At 41.7% G+C, this 24,182-nt stretch overlaps 1 protein-coding gene across 1 annotated transcript in view; it reads right to left on the reverse strand.

Moving 5' to 3' along the window:
• The window catches only part of LOC308477018 (von Willebrand factor D and EGF domain-containing protein-like), a 209,713-nt gene that overhangs the window by 89,121 nt on the left and 96,410 nt on the right, over nucleotides 1-24,182 (reverse strand). The window contains exons 13-15 of the mRNA XM_081005140.1: nucleotides 9,627-9,763; nucleotides 6,046-6,207; nucleotides 452-556 (exon numbers count right to left, since the gene is read on the reverse strand). Coding sequence (XP_080861266.1) covers nucleotides 452-556; nucleotides 6,046-6,207; nucleotides 9,627-9,763 — 404 coding nt within the window. The remainder of the gene's footprint in view (nucleotides 1-451; nucleotides 557-6,045; nucleotides 6,208-9,626; nucleotides 9,764-24,182) is intronic.

Raw genomic sequence — 24,182 nt, forward strand, 5'->3', positions numbered from 1 at the left:
GACTGGTAAGAATTTGACACCATGTCTTACAAAGAAATGTTGCTTGTGGAGACTGAGAGCAATGTCGTCCCAGCAAAGGCTCTCTGTAAACCGGAATCTTCTGAGTGTGAAAGATGCCTTATTTGAGATAATTACAGAACCTCTGCTGTTTCCAAGTTTCATTTACTTACATGAACATTTCCAGCATGGAGGTGCTAAATTCTTTGTGAATATAAAATGTTAATTTGGAAGAAATGTTTTTTTATGTACAATGTGTTGGCTTCCTGACGATTGATATAAAAAGGGCATAATTTACAAGTGAATGGAAGAAAATATATTTAGCTTCCCAGCTGATCAATAAACACATTTTCTTCTCCAACACTTGTCAAGCTACACAGGCAATCCAGGGAAACTGGAGGGTTAAGGAAAAGATGGATGTTCTGTATTAAACCTCTAAGTGCTTTGAAATTACCTTTAATTTACAAAGCCCATTTTGATGGAATTTGCAATCCTGGCAGACTCCGTCATACAAGGTCAGGACTTTTGAATTACTGTACTGGAAACCATCATTAGAAATCTAAAATATACAAAAAATATATCATATCATTTTATGTGATCATGTTCCATACAGATACTGTCTGCACATTCTAAAGCACATGCCCAATACACCCCTGAACTAAATGTCTGCCAAGAAGATAAATTAAACCACTTGCAAGTTACTTTCCTGCAAGCTAACAAATCACTTGATGCTGCAAACTGAAAAGCCATTCATTTATTACCAAAATATCTTTTCACTCGGATAAAATCTGGAGTTTCTGATAACTGCCGTGCTCTGTTTAACCTCTTCCTGTAAATTTCTTACTCAAGTTGACACAATTTTGAACAATAAATCCTGCTTCAGACATTTTGATTGCAATCCATAAAACATTTACTCTAGAGGAATCTCATAGATGTCAACAAGATTTTATTGAGCCTGCTTCAAAGGAAGATGATTCTGTATGGCAGCCTTTGCCCTTGACTCCCCCTAAGATGGATTTCCATACTCAGTGCAGCTATTCATTCATAAGATGTAATGCCTGAAGTGTTCAATCTAAGGGGAAATGAGCAGAAAATCAGGGCTGATACTGCCCCCACTGCTGCCATATGTATTTCCTGTAGGCACAGAAGCCATGCAGTTTAACTGGTGATAGAATAGTGGAACAAACAAACAAACAAAGTGGGCCCTACATTTTGGCACATCATAACCAGTTTTACTTTTCACATAATATCTGAATGCACATGACTGGCGTGATGTTGGTGGCATCTGGATATAGCTGCTAAGCATTCAGTTGGACAAGATAGTGTAAGAATTTATCTGCCCTCCTGCTCTATGTTAGAGAAAAATCCTTTATGTTCATTGTTCAAGAATTTGGAAAGCCAGTTCTGGTTTATGGGGTTTTAACATAGATTCTCAGTTTTCTGATTTTTGTAAGAGGTGCTATTCAAGGGCCAGGACTCAGTGGCAGAGGAGATGCCTGCAGAAGTCCTCAGTTGAATCTCCATGTAGGGTTGGAAGATACCCTTGCCTGAAGTCCTGGATAACTGGTTGCTCTGACTTGGTTTAAGATTAAGAGGTCCATTTGTCCTGAGTGTTTATACCCAGTGGTGTAGCGTGGGCAGGGCCACAGGGGTACAAAATTTCAAAAGCGTGCCTTCCCCCTCACACAGAAAATATCCCAATGTTCATGTGGGCAGACTGAGGAGTGGATTTGAGCAATGGCTGATTGCCAGGGCATCCCTGCATGGGCTTTAAAAATACAGTGGTACCTCGGGTTAAGAACTTAATTCGTTTTGGTGGTCCGTTCTTAACCAGAAACTGTTCTTAACCTGAAGCACCACTTTAGCTAATGGGGCCTCCTGCTGCTGCCGTGCCGCCGGAGCACGATTTCTGTTCTCATCCTGAAGCAAAGTTCTTAACCCGAGGTACTATTTCTGGGTTAGCGGAGTCTGTAACCTGAAGCGTCTGTAACCTGATGCGTCTGTAACCCGGGGTTCCACTGTATACTCACTCCCGACCAATCCCTCATCCTGCTCTCCACCGTACTTGACACTCATGGGTGCTGCAGCTGCCTCTTGTGTAGGTCGCCAAGCTATCGTTCCAACCTATTGGTGGGCAGTGCCAAGGATCTTCACCCCATGCCACTGATCCCTTGCCAGCTGGTGCTGCTGCTGGTGGTGACAACATGGAATAGGAGGACAAGTAAGTCATAGACCAATCATCAGAGAGAGTCAGGGCAAGGGAGTGGTGCCAAGGGAGAATAAGAGTCCCACCACCACCCAGGAGTAAGTGTGATGGCTGGTGCGGCAAATGTCTCAAATGTGCACATTAAAGATACAGGTACGGTAAAGGTAAAGGTAAAGGTAAAGGTAAAGTTAAAGGTAAAGGTAAAGGTAAAGGTGAAGGACCTCTGGACGGTTAAGTCCTGTCAAAGGCAACTATGGGTTGTGGTGCTCATCTCACTTTTCATGCTGAGGGAGCCGGCATTTGTCCACAGATAGCTTTCCGGGTCATGTGGCCAGTATGACTAAATCACTTCTGGCATAACGGGACACCATGACGGAAGCCAGAGTGAGCATGGAAACACCGTTTACCTTCCCACTGCAACGGTACCTATTTATCTAATTGCACTGGTATGGTTTCAAACTGCTAGGTTGGCAAAAGCTGGGGCAGAGCAACAGGAGTTCACCCCATCGCACAGATTTGAACTGCTGGCCTTCCAATCAGCAACGCCCAAGACATTCAGTGGTTTCAACCACAGCACCACCCGCGTCCCCCATGGTAGAGTATTTCATTGACTTTATCAATATTGGACTGGTGGAAAGGACTCAGGGAGTGCTAATGGTCCCCTGGTTAGCAGGTGCAATACCCTGGGTGCTGGCAACCCATGTTACACCACTTTTGCTATCCCTTTAGAAACATCAGAGCAGATGGAAGCACTGAATCTGCCTACTTAGCCTGGGTACGAGAAGACACGAAAGAAAGAGATATCAGCATCACCACCAAAACTGAAGAGGTTGCCACTGCTTCCTACATCCCCACAAATGAAAGTAGTGGAGGAAAGACTACCACCCTATGATCCTCTTTCAACTCAGTGTTGCTGAATGTTTTGTTGCCATCATCATCATTATTATTAATCTACTCTGAGCAAAATTTACTTGAATAACTGTGTGTGTATTTTTTTGTATCTCATAACTGTCATCGTGGCATATAGCTTAGTTAGGTACTAAATATTTGTAAAAATGCAATTCTTCACAGTATCTTTTCAAGAGAGAAAGAGATGGGGAGAAACCCATGCCAGTTTGGCCACACTCCGGTGTCTCCACTGGCCATGCACCCATCACCTCCTTGACACCCTAGTAGGTCTAGTGGGTAACAACAGCCACGGCATTGAACAGATGGAAGGCATCATTGTGAGGTGCAGAAAAGGGTGAGAAGAAAAAAGGAGAGGCAAAAATCACAAACAACAGAAAGAAAACTCATGTAAAGCTAAACACACACAAATGATATTTCCTGGTGAACAGAGAATGGGACACGCCACAAAAAATCAGCATTAAGTGAACTGTTCCAGAAACATTATATTATTTTAAACTGATAAAATACTACCTGTTCCACTCAGGTGTGAACAGGTGATACTGAGGTATGTGAGGATATAGCAGTGCCTAGCATTTGCAATTCAAAGGAAGGAAATAAGTTTACAATCTATTCAGAGAATTTGAAACTGAATTAGCATAACTTAACATGATTTAAAGAATGAACTCAATTCTCTCAGTATTTGATTTAGAAGAGGGGCTCCCTAGCCACATTCTTCATAGACAAGCCATCTTAATAAGGCAGGAAAACCATTTCAAGGGTCTCTAGCTAGGGTTTAATCTGCAAAGTGTGTGGTCTGCAGCTCAAATCTGAAATGGAAAGCCATGCTTCTATTTGGGACTGGATGTAGCTATTTGATGGGGTGGGTCAATGTACTCTGCACTCAATCAGACCCAGTCTTCGCATGAGCTAGCATATATAGAAATAAAGGTCCCAGATAATGTTAGTGTAGGAGATGATACAACTGATACAAACTCCTGGTGCTGAAAATGGATTCTAGGCCTAAGCGAATCAAGCTCTGAGGCGGAAAGAAGGATTAGTTTAGCATCCTGCCATTTTGCAGGCAAAAGCACTACCTCATCTGTATAAACTGATCACTCTTAATGCAATTTTAACCTTAATTTCTTTCCTTTACTAAAGCCCTCAAGATGTTCATTTTCTGAGCACAGCACTAATGATCAAACAGATGAACATTAATAATGATTAGGACTTTAGCAGCCTCTAATAAGATATTCAAATAAACCCCATTCATTTGCTTGCTGTGCTTTGGTTAAAACAAAAATAAACATTGATCTCCTCTTCAAAAGTTAATAAGCTACTGCAAAAAAATAAATAAAAATAAAATGTACATAAATCATCCCAACTATTCTGTTGTGCTTTGGAGGAGCACGGGCAGATCAAAGTCTCCTATAAAGCAGCAAGGGTAGATTATTAGGCATCTTCTTGCCTGCCTGTCTAGAAAATTGTGAAACAAATATGTTGAGGTCTACCAGTGATGAACTTTGGTAATTTCTGACTCCATAGGTCTATTTTGGGTGTGGGTGTGTGATGCGGCTATCTTTAGAGTGCAATATGTCTTACTTCACTTCATATTACTTTACTTTGCCCCACATGTGCCCACTCAACCACTTCAAAATGTGGAATTGGTGCTACTGCAGGTGCCACATAATGCCTGTTACACATTTGTAAGAACTCAATCCTTTAGTGTGGCAGCAGATGCACTTTGGAACTCCTTGCCTATTGAGATCAAGCAGGCAGCTTAACTGCACGGCGCCTGCTAAAAAATTCAAACCCATGTGCTTAGAAAGTTGAGGTAACTAATACGTTTTGGTATTTCAATGTTGTAAAGTATGAATGTGATTTTTTTCTCAATTTTATTGTTTCATCATTTGGTTAGACTGCTTTGTGGTGAATCGAGTGGTGCATAAATTTTATGAAACAAGTAAGTAAATAAATAAGCCAGCACTTCTACATTTGGGGGCCTGAAAGTCCTGCGCTTGTGGCACCATTATCCTATCTGGCTGTTCACAATAGCAGTTCACAGCTAGCATCGCAACAACCCTTTTAGCTAGGTTTTCTGTCTTAATTTCCGATCGGTGACATGTTTGCTCCTTTATTAGACTTGGTGTTTTTCTATTTGAATGACACGCTCTCCACAACTGTGGTTAATGCTTGGTGTGTTGTGCTTAATAACATCACTGAAGACCACTCCCCCCCCCCCATGACACCAGAGGCTACCCTTAGATCTCAGGGTCTGGAGTGCTCTTGACCTGGGTAGGTTTCAACCACTGAATCAGCAAGCTGAAGTGCATTCTGGGTGTGCCACATGCACACATGTCAATTCTGTGGGAAAGGATGGTAAGTTTGGCTTACATCCATGTGGCTGGGCCACACAAATATTACCACCCCCGTGCAGAAGCAGCTCACAGAAAAGCCACTTGTGCTCAGCTACAGTACAACTGAAGATCCCCAGGTATTCAGCATCATTCTCTGCCATCTCTTTGAGTAGGGCTGTCCTGTACAACAATTTCAAAATGGAGGATGTGAGCCGGAGAGGCCCCCAACAGGCAGCAGTATGAAGCTGAAGTCATTTTGCACTTGTGACCTAATCAAGAATTTCAGCCGTGTCTCTTGAAATGAAATGCAGATGATTAAGAATTGATTCACCCACTATATCAGCTCAGGGTGATTACTAGGAACAGTGATTGTAATTTGCACCTTAAGACTACTTATTAAAATGCCCACAATGCCTGTAATTTCTGCTATTTCTTTGTTTTCTTATTTATTATGAGGCAATACTAAAGATCTCTTGCTCTCGTGTGCACTCCTATTCACAGTGATTAGCAGGAAGAAATCCGTAATCTCCCATTTTATCATCATGCTGCTTGAGAAATGTCTTTTGAAATTGTTTTGCTAGTAGCACAAGAAATTCCTACTTTCACTTGCCATCTTGCATAAGGCTCAGCATCCATCATGAAACGAACAGCTCCTGCTCCTGTATTGTTCAGAGGTGGGATCTGACAGTCCACCGTTGTCAGATTCAGAAACGTTGCTTTGGTGTTTTCATGTTCTCTGGATACCCATTCACCATTGTGATACTGCAGGAAACAGAGCAGGAAGATGTGTGTGACTTACTGCAGGTCTACATGTGCTTACTGTAGATTTCAAGTGATGTACATGGATATATAAAAATTTCTTTATGGAAGATTTTGAACAGATGTGCTGCTGTGTTAAGTGGATTAACACAGCAGACACAATAGAACTCCAGAGGAAAACAAAGGAATTCCATATGTTCAAATCTGATTGGTATAAGTACAATGGGATGGGGTGTATAGTCCAACAGATACTATAATGCTTCAGAGATTATGCCAATTTTGCAAACTTTATTGCCGAGACCATATAACACCGGTCCTGAAAGACCTACAACTGGCTTCCAGTACATTTCCAAGCACAATTCAAAGTGTTGGTGCTGACCTTTAAAGCCCTAAACGGCCTCGACCTGGTATACCTGAAGGAGAGTCTCCACCCCCATCATTTAGCCCGGATACTGAGGTCCAGTGCCAAGGGCCTTCTGGCAGTTCCCTCACTGCAAGCTTACGGGGAACCCAGCAGAGGGCCTTCTTGGTAGTGGCACCCACCCTGTGGAATGCCCTCCCATCAGATATCAAGGAAATAAACAACTATCTGACTTTTAGAAGACATCTGAAGGCAGCTCTGTTTAGTTTTTAATGTGTGAAGTTTTATACTGTTTTTAATGTTCTGTTGAAAGTCGCTCAGAGTGGCTGGGGAAACCTAGCCAGATGGGCGGGATAGAATTATTATTATTATTATTATTATTATTATTATTATTATTATTACCCCTCCCCAGCTGATGAGCAATGATGAATCTCCTACTTGCACCACTTTCACAATTTGATCCCTGGTTCAAATTGTCCTCTGTAGCTGCTGTTGTGTCTACAAAGGAAAACATGCACACAGCTACATATTTTGCAGATCAACCCCTTCTGTATGACTCTTCCTGACAATTAAGGTTGATCAAGACAAGCTCTCTGCCTGCCCTTTTCAGAAGCATTTCCTGTCCAATGTGCTTCATGGTACAGAGGCTTCATTAAGGAACCATCCTGAATGATGAGCTTGGATGAGTTTCCTTTCGGTGGATATCTCAGGCTTCCTTTTAGAACATCCAACCTGGATGTCCATTTTGTGATATCTCCTCTCAAAAGCACCACTACATGAAACCTCTCTTTAACATATAGTCTACATAGTTACACAGGAAGCTGCCTTATACAAAGTTAAACCATAGCTAGCTCAGTATTGTTGTCACAGACTGACAGCAGCTCTTCAGGGTTTCAGACAGGAAACACATTCGCAGCTCTATCTGGAGATTGAACCTGGAAGTTTATGCATACAAAGCAGATATTCTATCCCTGAGCCGAAGTCCTTCTCCTCTCTAGGTAGCTGGAGGGAAGCAAGGAAGCTATACTAACCCTAAGCTTACTCTGTTAAATAATAATCATAATAGGAGTCAAATCTGCCTCTAAGATTTGCTGGTGTTGTAATGTAATTATGCATAAAACAAACACCAGTGGCAGACCTTGGTGTCTCAAACTTCAGTGGCCTCCTGGTGATGCCCAAATCTGCCCGCCCATCTCTCACATTCCATTGGGAGTCATAGTTGTGGTGCCCCAGAAGCTCCACGCCTGGTGTGACCGAACCGATCATGCTCCCCTAGATCTGCCTTTGCAAACACCCTGCTGATTGCACTATTCTGTCAGTGACTTTAGAAACAGTGCCCTTCAGAATTCAATAGCAAAAGCTTCAAAACCTAAACATGCAATGTCAAGTCTTCAGGGGGAAATGCATTTTAAGTGGGGGGGGGGGACAACTGTAATATTTGAAGTCTCGGTTTTATGTTTTCAAGTTTTCCCCCCTACTTTGGTGAGAGCTGGAAAATTGCTTTTTTTAATATAAAACTGAAGCAGAGCAACTTGAGGTCCTCATGGTATTGGGAACTGGATTTTAAAATGGATGGATCAGACCTTCGCAGCTCAGTTATCTTGGCTGATGGCAGTATTATTATTATATTATTATTATTATTATTATTATTATTATTATTATTATTATTATACCCCACCCAACTGGCAAGGTGTCCTCAGCCACTCTGGGTGGCTCGCAACAGAATATTAAAAACACACTAAAACATGAAACATTAAAAACTTCCCCATGTCAAAACTGGAAATGTTATTTCAATTCCTGAATCCTATCTTTTGTGGCAAGTGCCATTTCCACATTCCCATAGCTGGAACAACCTCGTGTAACAACATCTGAAGGAATGTAATTTGTGGGACAAACTGATTGTGTCATCCTATCAGTAGTATTCCTGACGGATGCTGGATTTGGTAGTATTTGTGTGATTCTGTATTTCAAATGCATGGGATCTAGACATGCCCTTCATGAAACTTATGGCTCACGACACACTCTATTTGTACATAAATATTCTATGTGGATCTCTAGGATTGTAGGATACATCCTGTCACATAGAAGTCTACTTTCTACAAACAATTTCAGAAAGTTCTGTATCTTTCTGCTTCACTGGGAAAGACTTTTTTGTAATGAATCCAATTTTGAAACACTCTGATGGAGGACCCCTCTCATCCCAATAATTCTTAACCATACATTCTTTTATATGCAGCCTTATAAAGCTATCATATTACATGATTAAGATGTAGAATAATAATCTTAATAGTCCACCATTCAGCTGTAGACTACAGCTGTGTATCCGGAAGCTTGGATAGTTAGCTATGATACTTAAAATTCAAATGCATTTAGAAATACAACCAAGCGTATAGATTCCAGATGCACCAAATTGAGAAATAATAATACTGTGATTTCAAGCATCAGTGAACTAGGGTAAAACTGGGATAAAAGCTCGCAGAGAAATGGAAGAGATTGCATGGTTTTGATTCACTTATGGACCAATCTTGAGGTGATGTGACACCAATTGTATAAAGTGTACATGCCAGAAAGAAAACTTATCACTTCCAGTCCCAATAATAACAGGCAATATACACATATAAATAGACTAAGAGAATCAAACCACTAGATGCAGGCCAGTAAACAAGAAATAGGACCAGCTGAGATTCATGTTATCTCTCCAGCTTCACAGTATTAGAGCCATGCCGGCTTAGACTCAGGCTGCTTCAGACATGGGGTTTATTGCATGCGTTTTAGTGATGATATTTGTAGTACTTCTGTCCTGATGTCTAATATTCCTTTCACACTGCAGTATAACATTATAGAACTGTGGCTTTTTGTGGGAAAAACCGAGTGATAAGCTTGTGCGTGCATATGTGGGTTTGTTTTCAGAAATGTACTATGGACATGCCACTATCTCCTAATGCGATGTTTTTTGCCACTGAATACTATGGCAAACATTGCTGTCTGTGCTCAATAAATTATAGACCTAGAGAATACATAAAGGTTCCTGACGAAGAGAGCCCCTTTCCGTATTGCTTACAGTCAACCGGGTGACCTCACAATGAAGATCAGAAGAATCTCTGAAGTTGTGTCCAAACACGTGGATTCTGCTACAGTCAGACGTCCGGACGTCACAGAAACCCCCATTCATTAGATCTGTGATCTCCACTGGATGCTCTATAAGGGAAACAAACATGTAGCAGTGGGACTATGGTACATGAGCATGCACATAATTTTTTATATTGTTTTTATTACTTCTCTTTAGCTTTACCTGCAGGCACATGTCCTTTGGAATCACACTTTGAGCATTCATATGTCACCAAGCTGACGTTCTAAATACAGGAACTTTTGAGTAAAGGCGGGGAGCATTAAGGAATGAGGAAGCCTATATAGGAATGGCTGGGTGGGCTTTACTTGTTATATATATATACATACAGTGGTACGTCAGGTGAATTAATAACTTAATTCATCCTGGAGGTCCGTTCTTAACCTGAAGCACCACTTTAGCTAATGGGGCCTCCTGCTGCCGCCACTGCGCGATTTCTGTTCTCATCCTGAAGTAAACTTCTTAACCCAAGGTACTACTTCCGGGTTAGCGGAGTCTGTAACCTGAAGCATTTGTAGCCCAAAGCATTTGTAACCCAAGGTACCACTGTATATGTACACACACACACACACACACACACACACACACACACAAACAGCAACTGCAAGCACTTATCTGTCACCCTGTCACAAAATTGCTCCACGCTGCAGTTATTGCTTTTAAACTCCATACACTCATCCTACATAGCTGACGCTGAAGGCTGATCAGGGATTTCTGAAAATACCCTTAATCCAACATAATATTTGGTAATCTCATATATGTGGCACTTGAAGTGATCCCATAAGTGTGTATGTGTGGAATAAATATGTCAAGAAAAGGTGTTCCTCTGAGGACTTGGATCTGAGCAGGATCAAAGATTCCTGTTGAATGTTGCTCAAGGGGATGTTCATCGGAAGCTATTTGATAAGCCATCCATTGATTGTCATTTCGACGGTTCAAGAATTACTACAGATCATCCTTATAATAGCAAAAGCCATAGGATATGCGACAATTCCCCCAAGCAATAATATTCCATTCCGTGTGTGGACTACATTAGCCATACTGGTTCTGCAGTTTCAACAGTCTGTAGTAGGGACAGAGGTAGCATTTTAAAGCAGACCAGCCTAATTCACCAATCCAGGAGTTATACGCGAATAGGAATGCAAGTGCTATCAGCTGAATTTTGTAATGTCGTTTCAGTTCAAAGAACGTGCATAAGATTGCACATTTTTACTGAAAAAATGTGAACAAATATGCATATTTCAGGGGAGAATGCATTAAAAAGCACACAAAATGTTATTTTAGAGGAAGAATGTGCATAAAATGCATATAAGGAGAGAGGTAAGAGGGGGCAGAACTTCTACCTGCACATTCCTCCTTACTGACCTTGAAGCCCATGGGTATTTTCAAAAGCAAGAACAAGAGAGAAACACCAGCTGTGGGTTACTGCTACCTTCCTGCTCTTTTGCTCTGTTGCTATTATGCAAAGGGAGTGGGGGTTCTTTCTGTGCATGTAGGTAAGAGTCTGGGTGGGTTGGAGAGTGGAGGCGAAAGGTTTTACTTTGTTCAGAAGCTGCAAAGTGAAAGTCTGTTGGCACAGAGTGGACCCCTCTTTGTATGAAACAGAGGGGTGGGCTCACATAGGTGAGAGATGGAATGGGGTTGTCATTGAGACCATTTCGTTGAGTGTTGAATGTTCTTTTGACTTTACCCAAGAATTTGGTTAAACTGGGAATTCTAATGGTAGTTTAGCTCTGTTTGCCTTATGATGCAGCTGTTAATTTCTTTTTATGTAATGGGTCTTTTTACAATTTTGTAATTTTTATATATTGTAATTTTTCTATATATGTTTTATTGTTTTGATTTACTGCTCCCCAGTCTGGGTTTGAAAATATTGAATGAAGAGTGGAATATATGTGTTGTGCTTTAAACAAAGAAACAAAGACCATATAGAAACCAGGTACAATTTAAATGTGATTATTTTTGTTCTTTTTTTTATCCTGTTGTATATATTTTCACTCCTGCCAACCTAGCAGTTCGAAAGCACGTCAGAGTGCAAGTAGATAAATAGGTACCGCTCCAGCGGGAAGGTAAATGGCGTTTCCGTATGCCGCTCTGGTTCGCCAGAAGCAGTGTAGTCATGCTGGCCACATGACCCGGAAGCTGTACGCCGGCTCCCTCGGCCAATAAAGCGAGATGGGTGCCGCAACCCCAGAGTCGGTCACGACTGGACCTAATGGTCAGGGGTCCCTTTACCTTTACTATATATTTTCACAGGAGTGCAACCAGCACAGATCTTGGGGTATGCTTTAAATAAAAAGAAAATGAATTTTTCTTTTTTTAAATCAACATTGTGACTATTGCAGAACTATTATAACAATTATTCAAGTAATTCCTATACGGAGTTTCCCTTCTACTTTAACACCTTGTCTATAAACATATTACACATTCAAACTGTTATCAAAATCAAATGATACACGGATGTGATTGCTTAAAGTCTTTATCACTTTCTGGTGGTTGATTTATTATATATGAATTAGCTGGATATTGAGGCTTTTATGCAATATAGTCCTATACTTAGAAGTAAGCCCTTGCCGACTGCACCGGGCCTCGCCTCCAGGTAAGTGTGTGTAGGATTGCGACTTTAATGTTGTGAATTTAGTAGGAGCCCTTTCATAACCTGTCACCCTAACAAAATGCATTGCTCCTCTGCCTTCTGTAACTGTTGTAATTTTGATGGGAAGCTGCTTGAGCCTTCCAGGTTTTGGCAAAGGTCATTCTAGCAGCTACTAATAAATTCAAAACGAAGTCTTGCAGGACTGCACACACACACAAAAATTTCATACTGCAAAATAAAATAAGTGATACTGCATATCTGCTTTGTGGTATTTGTGAAGGCAGGATTTTCTCATTTCTTCTTTCTCATCGGGATGTATGGGATGTTAGAGGAAAGCTTGTACCCCTGGTGGGGGACTTGTTGTCCTCCTTCGGGGTAGTTTGTCTACCTTTGGTCCCCACCCTGCACTCAACTCTCACCTGTGGCTCCTAGAAGCTGTCAGCATGTGGCAGAGGCCACATCCCGGGAAATGGCTTAGACTGACCAGCTGAACCAGGTGAGGGTAGCTGATGGGTCTCAAAACCCTCTGTGAGTTAGAGACTTTCCCTGCATGCAAGGACAGACCAGCAGATTGAGTGGATGCAATTTCATTGACTGTGCAATCCTATTATTTCAGAAAGATATACATTGTTGAATGTGCTAATTTATTAGTATGTCGAGGACTACAATCTAAATCATCGATATATTCAAAGCACGTATGTATACCTTCCTTCCCTTGTAAAAACAAACAAACAAACAAACAAACAAACAAACAAACAAACAGATGAATGATTGTGTCTTTGAGCATCTCTAAATGTCTACTCAGAAGTAAATCTGATGGAGTTCAGTGGGGCTTACTGCCAGCTAGTGGTGGAGAAGAAATTCGGCTTGGAGCAGATTTAAACTGAATGTGCACTTTCCAAAACAATATTCAAACTGAAACACAGCAATCCTCAGTAATCCACACTTGTCAGAATTTTGCAATGCAATTTGTCAACCAAACAATGTTTTGAAAAAAATGCATGTATTAGGGAAAAGTTTTCATAAAAAAAGAAGATACTGGTAAAAATTAACATACAAACATTAATTATATTAGGGAAATCTGCTTGCAAAGGTAGTACTAAATCAAAACATCATACGAAAATTAGGAGAAATTCACCCAAAAAATGCCGAGGGTTTTTTGAAGAATGCAAATTGCTGTAAACTGTGAAGAACAAAGAGTTGAAAAATGAGAAACAGAACACCAACATTGGCAGATCCTTCCATCCGTATTCCCAGGTAAGTTGGTCTAGGATTGATGCCTTAAACATTTAATAGTACCCCTTTTGCAAGTACTAGCTGCTTCCTAGATGTCCTCTCATTCCCTCTTGTAAGCCCACCTGACTGGCTAGTCATCTTAATGAAGGAGTAAGAATTCCCCACATGGGCTAAATAGATCCAAGAAGCAACATCAATGTGCTCTACCACTGCAAAGCACTTCTTTTGTTTCCCTTGTTTTCTGCTGTTGTTTTTTAAGAGCCATCAGTAGTATTAACAGCATCATTAAACAACAATATTGTATTTACAAAGAGCCAGTTTCCTGCTTATCAGCATTCATCAGCTAGTTCAGTAGTCGTGTAATACACAACACTATTAGGAAGGCAGGATGAGCAGTTTTGATAAATGATGGGTAGCGCATAAAAATAAAGGCTTCATTATGTTTTTCATGAGGTTTTAATAGCACTGCCTACTATTCCCTCTAGAATTTCCAAGTTTTTGGAATTTACAAATCACAGTCAGCCACAGCTTGTAGTGTTAGGTCCCACTGAGTTATTTCTGCAAAGCGTGATGAACTACTATTGGCTGGTTGCAAACATCCCCTTCCTAGACAATGTGTTTGAGTGGGTGGTAGTTGTTACCCTGCTGATCCTGTTGAGCCTTTCAGCAGTTTTTAGTACCTAAATAGGTTGTCTGGGTTAGGCTTTGGAGGTATTGCATTACAATGGTACCTCGGGTTACATACGCTTCAGGTTACATACGCTTCAGGTTACTTAACCCGAGGTACCACTGTACATTGGTTCTGCTCTCACCTGGGTAGTCAATTCCAGACACCGGTGCTTAAAAAGGCACAATTTTTTAAATCAACATTAAAATCTCATGGTTAACACTCCACTTGGCAGTTATATACCACCCTGCTTCCCGTATACACTCTGTTTAAATGGATTGTCTTCAGATGCATACAGGGAAACCATGGATACCCCTTGGTGTTTATGATACTGTATATGATTCGTCAAGGCTCTATTCCATCTTCCATGCTAGCCAACATCTACACAAAGCTGCTGGAGGAAGTCAGCTAGGGATGTGGGCTGGGGTTTGATTGGTATGCAGATGACACCCAACTCCACACCTCCTTTTCATCTGATCAAGGAAAAACAGTGGGCATTCTAAACCAGTGGACTGGATGAAGGTCAATAAGCTAAGATGTAGTCCAGACAATACAAAAACACTGTTGGCAGGAGGGGTTTGTTTGACAGGAAGTGGTCCTAGATTTAGCATTGTCAGTTGAAATTGAGGTCTAAGTGACTTTTAAGCAGCTCAGGATGGTCAATCAAATACACCCATATCTTGACAGAAATAGTCTTCTGATAGTTATCCATGTTCCGGTGACTTCCTCCATTAATTATTTCAATGGCCTATGAATGAGGCTATCTTTGAACCCTGTCCAGAAACTTCAGCTGCTGGTCCAAAATATAACAACTAAATTATTAATAAGGGCCAGTGCTATGTTGGCTTCCAATTCATTACTAGGCCAAACTCAAAAGGTTGGCCATACCTTTAAAGCCCTAAATAAGTTGTGACTATTTTGCCTGAAAGTTGCTTTCTGCCACATGTACCTGCACCTAATGGAATGAGAAAGATGGTGATCAGGGAAAGGGTCGTTTCAGAGACCCTTAAATAATGTCCTCCCTGGAAAAGATTATCTTAGCATCTTGATGAATGCCTTTAGGTGCCAGACAAAAACCTTTTTATTCTTTCAGGCCTTTCAATTTATAAAGACTGCATTGCAGCAGCATCATAGTCTGTGTTGCTGTGTAAAGGTTTGCTGGGGCCTTCCTGCAAAGTTTCAGGTTCATATTTTGCTTAAATTTCTTACATCAGAGACCCCTCTTTTTGTTCTGTTTTATCCCAGTGCTGACACTGTTTTTATGTTACTGTGTTTTCAGCAGCAGAGCATATGCCCCTGCCACCTGGGTTCGGCGTGCAGGGTGTGCCCTGAGGGTGGCTGGGCACAGAGGGAGCCCGCTGGGCCCACAAGAATGCTGCCTTGGCAACATCCTCACATAGTGCTGCCCAGCCAAGGAGAGGGGCAACCCCCCAGGTCCCCCACGCTACGCCCCTGTGTGCTTGTACTGGGTTTCATGTGCTTTTATATTTGTATTGTTTATTCTATATTTCTACTGCCTATGTCATATCTGATACAATATATTTATATATGTATGCATATATATTTTTAGTAGGCCATACAAATACGTAAAATATTTCAGCTATCAAGGCCGGAGCAACAAATCTATTCTACCAGTACTGTGGTGCGCATGGAAGGCATCCTGCAGTAATAAGTACAGACTGAATACGTATCAACAGGTGTTTCCAACTTAAATTGGAACCTGGTGGATTTCTGCACTCTGGTCAAAAGTGATGAATGCAGACACCTTGGTATCAGCTGAATGCTAAAATGCAGCCTTCACACTCTCTGCTCCAATGGTTTCTTCAGAAACCAGAAAAGCATGTTCTAGTGGGATGTGACCCTGCTACATCTTGGAGTCTATAAAGCTTTTCCTAACAAATTAGGGGAGCATCTTTAGCCTGTGAGTGCACTGCAGAACTGGAGCTTCAATAAAACATTTTCTACATACTGTGACAGTAGGGTCTGTTTAAGAGTTCTTGCAATTGCTCTGGTAGCCTGTTGAGACTGGTTGGGGTCAACAGTGTAAGAGTGATGCCTGCTTGTATAATGAACCCTCATGCCAGTTGGATCCTTCTGAAACCTGTGCTTTGCAGCCTTCACAGTCTCAGGGATGTTGCCCTCTGTAATGACCTTCTCCCATTGTTCTAGGGAATATGATTATTTTCAAGCACAGGCATTGCCATATGTGAAGTGCACTAGAAATGCACCAGGTCCCTACTTTTCATTCCTAGCAGTGTTTTCAACATGTATTGAAATGGTCACAATGTACAATTAATTGAGAATTGTTGTTGTTAGTGTAGTGGAAAGCAGAGCTGTACAGAACACCCCATCCCATGCCTATTTGGAACAGCTTCTGCTGATAAGCATTGTTTTGTGAAAAACACACCCATTGTTTTTAAAAACCGTTCTGACATTTGGACTCCACCTACAACCTGTTTCCTCTATTCCATGGGTGGGGAAGTTCAGGCCCAGGTGCCAAATGCAGCTCTCTGGGCCCTTAGAACTCTCTGCAGATCAACAGGTCATGTTTTGCACCCTCCTAGAGTGTTTGCAATGTGTCCTTGCTCCGTCATAATACCTCTCACTTTCCCTGATGGAGAGGTGAGTGGGTGGGTGTGTATAAACCACTGACTTTTGTATGGGCGAAATGTACTCTACTGTGTAAAAAAAAAGAAAGAAAAAGGTATGAATCACACCCATTGCTCCACCCATCTTTGTGTCTATTCCACCCACCACTTGCATGTGGACCCTGGAAGGTTGACTGTGAGAGAATGCAGCCCTTGAGCTGAAGAAGGTTCCCCACCCATGTCCCAGATGTTCATCTGAATCTTATTCTGCTCATGGACCAGAGGTATCTGCATAATTACAACTATGTACCTGAGAAATCAGAGAAATGAACTATAGATGCTTAGGATGGCAAGGGAGGAGAGAGCTCCAGCTGTGCATAAGAAGGAATATCACTCATCTAGCTTCCTTCCCATGTGTACTCTGTGCCTACCAACTTTTCCTCACCCACACAATTTTTAAGGAGATGTGAACCTTCCATTCCATGCTTCTAACCACCCTATAGGTGTCTTTTAAAGACTGCACCAACAGGAAAGGAAAATCAGCTATGGCTGGACTTGTAGTGTAATGTACTGTAAGCAAATCTGGCATAGTATTTAAGTTAATGTTCTAATTGCTACATTACAGGGTGGGCAGGGAGTACTGAACTCTGTTGTTTCAGGTCACACTACCCAGTTGTCCCAGGAACAGTGCTTGACCTTAAGTGTGTTGATGGCATTCCCCCCCCCCCCTTAAATGTGGATAGATAAATTTGAGGTTCCTCAACTTTCATGTCATCTTTAATGAAACGGTGCAGAATTTTCTTGACACATTAATGTGTATAATCACATTAAAAGGACAAATAGCAATTAAAGTGTGTGTAAAAAAAGAAAAGAAAAAGAGTGTGCAAAAGGGAATGCCTTGCTTGCTGCTTATTATGCATGGTCCCCTTAGCAGCAGAGACGGCAGCTCAGGAATACTATTAGGAATATTTAAAATGGAGTGAGAGCCTATGAAGCAGGGGGTGGGGAATCTAGGGTTTACTAGATGCTTCTGTATTACAACTCCCATAATCCCTGATCAGTGACCATGATGGGTCTGATGGTGTCTGACGGCATTTGGAGGGCTATGGGTTTCCCATTCCTGCTGTTTACATAACAGAGTCCTGCTTCCATTCCCTTCCCACTGTGGAATGCAAGTACTCACCCACTGCGACTGGCTGTTTAAAGGGATGGAAGGCCTCCATTATCCTTGGCCAGTCAACCCCTCTCTGCTCTGTCAAGGAATTCAAATTGAAGGGGCATGCCCAGCAAGGTGGAAGAGGACAAGGAACAGAACTCTGTTATGTCCTACAAGGATCATTCCTCACATACCAGCTGTGTGGATTTGATTGAGCCTTTGGTATTCACATGATGCTTTACTTCCTAAGAGCTCAAAGCAGTTTATATCTCAGCAGTCCTAATTCTAACAATGCAATATATGACAGCATGATCACAGTATATATTTCAGAAATGGTTTGGGGTCAATTCAGCAGATGCCAACCCTGGCAAAAACAAACAAACAAACAAACAACCCAGCCAAGATTCTCTGCTAGAAAAAGAAAGAGGAGACTGTGATGAAAGGAAAAATAGAATATACCGTATTTTTCGCCCTATAGGACGCACCGGCCCATAGGATGCACCTAATTTTTTTGGGGGGGGAAATAACCCAGCCCCCAGAACATGTAGCTCTCTGCAAGCGTGGGAGCCCAGCGCCGGGCTCCCACGGCTTGCGGAGAGCTGCGCGAAGCTAAGCCTGGGTGCGCTGCACCTCCGCGCTGTCCCCCGAGCTTGCGGGGCTGGCGGCAGGGAGAAGCGGGCTTCTCCCCGCCGCTAGCTTCCAAACCACGTTGGGAGACAGCGGGATGGCACACTGCGCCTCCCCGCTGTCCCCCCAGCTTACGGGGCTGGCGGTGGGGCTCTCCTGAAGCCTGGAGAGCGAGGGGGTCGGTGCGCACCGACCCCTCTCACTCTCCAGGCTTCAGCGAAAGCCTGCATTCGCCCCATAGGACGCACACACATTTCTCCTTCATTTTTGGAGGGGAAAAAGTGCGTCCTATAGGGCGAAAAATACGGTACTGCCCTGCTGAAGCAGCTGTTTCCTCTGGGACAGATCAATGACAGTGTCTGGTTTCTACTCTAGTGTCCCCACCAGCAGCTGTCACAAGGTTTATTTCCTTTTCTTTCCCAGAAGCCTTTTAGACTCCTGGACTCTGCATTCTAATCCCACAATCATTGACTGGAGGCAAATCTCCAGGAGCTTCACTTGGCTTTCGGCCTGGTATACTTAGCATGGCTGTGGTGGTTGGGGCTGATGGGAGTTGTAGTCCTAAATACCCAGAAGGCACCAGGCTAGCAAAGGCTGCTCCAGTCTCCACTCCAGGTCCCTTAGAGCTGGGTAGACTATAAGGCCAGAATTACAAGGGGGTTTCCTCCTTTCCCGGGATGTGGGTGGCCCTGTGGTCTAAACCACAGAGCCTAGGGCTTGCTGATCAGAAGGTCGGCAGTTCTAATCCCCGCAACGGGGTGAGCTCCCGTTGCTTGGTCCCAGCTTCTGCCAACCTAGCAGTTCAAAAACACATCAAATGCAAGTAGATAAAAAGGTAAGGTAGGAAGGTAAACGGCATTTCTGTGCACTGCTCTGGTTCGTCAGAAGCGGCTTAGTCATGCTGGCCACATGACCCGGAAGCAGTCTGTGGACAAACGCTGCCTCCCTTGGCCTGCAGAGCGAGATGAGCGCGCAACCCCAAAGTCGTCCACAACTGGACCTAATGGTCAGGGGTACCTTTACCTTTTCCTCCTTTCACAATGACCCAGAAAGATGGCTTTGGCATAATCTATAAGGAAACTTACTTGTTTCAAGATGTGTACTTGACTCTCTTTCTCTAATTCTACAGCTGACAACTGAAAATTAATCTTCTGCATCTTGGTTCCTATGTATGCATTTCTACCTGGCCTTTTCAAAGTGCATCCCCTGCTACTCTTGGATCAACTCATTCACTATGCTCTTTAATGCCTTTAATGCCACGGTGGTGCTAGCAAAGTTGGCATCATGCCGTTCTTTATCTCTTGATGTCAAAAGAACTTCCCATGGTGCACAAATCAGAGGCTACACCTGCAAATTCATCATTATGATAAGCTGTCTTGGCAAGCCATTTACAGTTGAAAAACAACTTTATGTTTGGTAAATTCATCCCATGGAGTGCTTCAAACTGGCACTTTGTACTCTATTTATGTTCTTTGCTGCCCATAAAGCTGCCCTGTTACAGGTAGTGCATCAAAACCCTTGACCCGAAATTCTGGCTGAGCTGCCTTATTCGTACACTTGCCGTTCAGATTGCATCTGCCCCGTCTGTAACATACTGTTAACAGCCATTCAACAGATTAACTGCTGAAGTCTTGAGTTTCAAAACTTCAGCTCTCTTCCTGGTTTCATTTTCCTTCTTGTGTCCTCTTAAATGGCTTTGCTATATGAAACGTCGAAGGAGCATTTTGGTTCCTTCCCACTGCTACTACTTCCTGCTTCTATTTTTACAGTATAGCCATTTTCAGACTTTCTGTCTTCAGGGGATACTTTCTAAAGTGCTTGGGAGTCTCCCGCCCCTTGAAGATTGCAGTGACATTGAGTTTAAAAGGAAAGGCAGGGAGATTTCTTTTGGGAACAGGGTGATACAGCTTAAGCAGGATTAAAGGCTGTCCCCTAGCCCATTGGCTGACATCACCAGTGACATCAGCTGATAGACAGGTGGATGTAGTTTTAGGGAAACAAACTGGATGCCCAGGCAGTCAAAGATGCCTGCAGGCCAGATGTTCCCCGCCTCTGTAGTAAATGGTGGGGACATGAGAATTCTGAAATTAATGCTTTGCAAAACAGGTTATCTCTGTTGCATATTGAACCTTGATTATTCATAGCTGTTGGTAAAGCAATATGTTTAATAAACAGGGTTGTATACGGCTCCGTAGCTGGGCTCCAAGAAAAGACCTGCAACAGGCCAAGGCAAGAGAGGCGTTAGGAAAATCTGGAGGCTGAGTAGACAGGTGACAGTTGATTTACTATGCCTGACTAGAAGACAGTGTGGTGCTTTAAGAAAAACATGATCATGGATAATTGCCAGTGTATGAACCAACAGGAAAAACTCCCTGCACTAAAGAACCCATGTTTAGTTCCTGTCACTTTAAGCTACTTAAGGGAATTATTATTTACATGCAGGGACTGTGTGTGCACACTGATGCAGGACAAATGGCTTACTGTGAATAATTTAAAACACAAATGATCTCATTATCTACAAACAAATATTTATTATGAATAGTTGCTGTTTTGAAATTGTTTGGGCAGGTAATGTATTTATGTTTTAAAAGGACGATTTTGAATTGCAGGGGGTGGAGAGGAGGATGTTCCCTTTACAGTGTTTTCAGCCCACTAGGTTTGAATTCCTTTTTCATGCCTGCACATAGTATTTTTTAGAGAATGGTTTTGCCACTTAAAATCAGAGCACGTTCTTTTGTGAAGCCATGTGTTAGTTAATCCTAGATGCCTTAAAAATAAGACTTTTTTCCCAACTGCTTGTTTCACAGAATTGTTTTCACTGCTTTGCATTAAAGCAAATAAACTAATCACCAAAAGGACTAATCTCCCTTATTTGATTTGCAGTGGTACAATATAGATCAACAGCCATGCAGCCTCCCAGGTCCCTTATGATAAAGATTTGATATCCTTTCTAAATTTAGTTTCTATTGACTTTTGTATCTATCAAGCTAATAGACCTGCTACAATCCAGCCAGATTTGTGCTTTGGATGGAAAGTAATGGAAGCTAAAACAACAGAAACTAGGGCACTATTGATGTTTTTCTTTGTTTTTCAAAATGTTCACGTTTCGCCAGCTCTAGGAACAGAGGCAGATGTCTATAATCACAGACCAAACAATGGGGACTACAAACTCCTGCTTTTAATGCTATATGCAGTACTGGTATGGTATACACTGGTACCTTGGGTTAAGTACTTAATTCATTCCGGAGGTCCGTTCTTAACCTGAAACTGTACTTAACCTGAAGCACCACTTTAGCTAATAGTGCTTCCTGCTGCTGCCATGCCTCTGGAGCACGATTTCTGTTCTCATCCTGAAGCAAAGTTCTTAACCCGAGGTACTATTTCTGGGTTAGCGGAGTCTGTAACCTGAAGTGCCTGTAACCTGAAGCATATTTAACCTGAGGTACCATTGTACAATACACAAAATATTTAGGATGGGAATTCACTGTAACATTGTAGGTCCCACTGCCGTGCTGCATTTATGTCTGATACATTATTTGACCACAATGCAGCATGGGAGTTTTACAGCGTGCAAAGTGGCTCCAAGTCATTTCTGTATATAGCATAGCACACCACTATGTCTGTCTATGTTTTTTTAATATTATTAGTAGCAACACATTCCTGAATGTTCACTTTCCCCCCAACCTTTAACTACTATATCCCCTGCAACCCACCCCTATACTCATAATCCCTTGCACGCCAATAACTGAAAAGTGAGTGGTTGGTTCTTTAAGGGGGTGGGGGAGCAAAAAGGGGAAAAACAAAGAGAAAAAAACAAAAATGTATATGAATAAATAAGCAAAACAAATCAAGGAAAAGGGCATCCCATTGCCTTACATAATGTAGGGTACTCAGACTGGTATTAGCATTGGTTAGTTTCATTCCACAAAGAGCTTAATTTCTGTGTGTACATATGTATGTACGTATGAAGTGCATATCCATGTATGTATATATGTATGTATAAATAATGAGAGGAAATATGGATAAAATAATGGGAGGAAATATGCATAAAATATATTTTCATAGGCAGTCAATATCAGGTGAGACCTTGGGCGCAATTATCAAGGTGGTTCTGTCTACCTGCCAAATTCCCAATGCCAACTCTATGTCCTGCATGGGTATGCACATCTATCTTTGAGTGACTTTTCCAGGATCGTGATTGTTCTTATCTTGCCTTGCTTCTATAAGGTGTTATCACTTAATGACTCCACAGAACATAGGTGGCAAAGCAACAGTACATGATTTTAAGAATCTGTCTTGTTCAATTCAGGATGAACTGATGTTCCCGATCCCTTCTGCCTAAGTATTAACAATAAAGATCCCTTCTGCCTAAGTATTAACGCTGCCTAAGTATTAACAATAAACACACCTTTCATTCATCACTGATGGGTCAAACCTACATTTGGCCCTGGCCCATTCTCCAAGTCGCATTGCACATGGCTCTCATTGTAAGTTTTGTTTTATTTTGTTAAATTCTCCCCTATCCACATCCTGAGAAGAGAAAGCAATCTTCCTTCAGTCTTGTCTACCATCTGTTTTATGATTGTACATAAAGCCTTCAGTCCAAACTTTCTGCATGTCTGTGGTGCTAGCTGAATCCAATGGGATTATGAAACATGCTATCCTGACAAGATCTATTCAAAAGAAAGCTCCATTCAGTTCAGTGGGCCTTATTCTCAGGTAAGTGTGTATAGGATTGCAGCCTTAATGTTTTTACTTGTTTTAAATTAATATCCTCTAATCTAAGATGCAGTATAAGAACTGAATCCAGTCTGATGTTAGAAGGATAACATGGAAAATGGTTAATATTCTTTTTAAAGCACAACTCATATAACTACTGCTAGAGGGGATATGGTTTGGCTCCAAAATATGTACATTCAGTTGGATATATATTTTCCAAGTATAGAAATAGTAAATTTATGGATATATTTGCATTCCAAGTAGGGGAAGATTTCACTAATATAGATTTGAGAACTAAGTAGCCCAAGGAAAAGTAATGTATCAAAGTAAGAAAAGGATGCAAATGAAACATTTAATAACTCCGACTTTTTTTTCCCTCCCCCCCCTTTTTTTTTTTGCCTGTGATGCCTCTTCTTTCCTGGACATTCCACAGTGGAATTGAAATTCACACCCAGAAAGCTCTTAAACTGTCATTACCATAGTGAAACTAATTTGTCCTTATTACTCCTCATTACCTTTTATTTTGCGATTGCTCCCCAGAGTATTACAGAAGCTCTATATAACTTCCTAAGTTGTGCTTGTTGGTTATGATTAAAAAAAAAACAAAAAACTACCATGGTCAGTGTACACAAATTGCAGGCCAGCCTGATTTGTTATCCATGATAATTGAATTCTCCATTTAATTACAGTAGGTAATGACATTTTAAGCACCTTCTACAGGTGTTGGGAGTTTTTTTTTCTTTTAATGACACTAGAAAGAAGCATTAAAGGGTGACATTTTCCTGGAGTATTGCCAAAATTTGTAACTGCTTTTTGTCTCTAAATTTCCATATCAGTTTGATGATAATTATAAATCTGGCCACCTGGACAATTTTGCATTGGGTTGTGAGTATTTAAGGGT

This window comes from Podarcis pityusensis (assembly GCF_964106645.2).
Source record: "Podarcis pityusensis genome assembly, chromosome: 1".
In the NCBI taxonomy this organism is placed as follows: Eukaryota; Metazoa; Chordata; class Lepidosauria; order Squamata; family Lacertidae; genus Podarcis; species Podarcis pityusensis.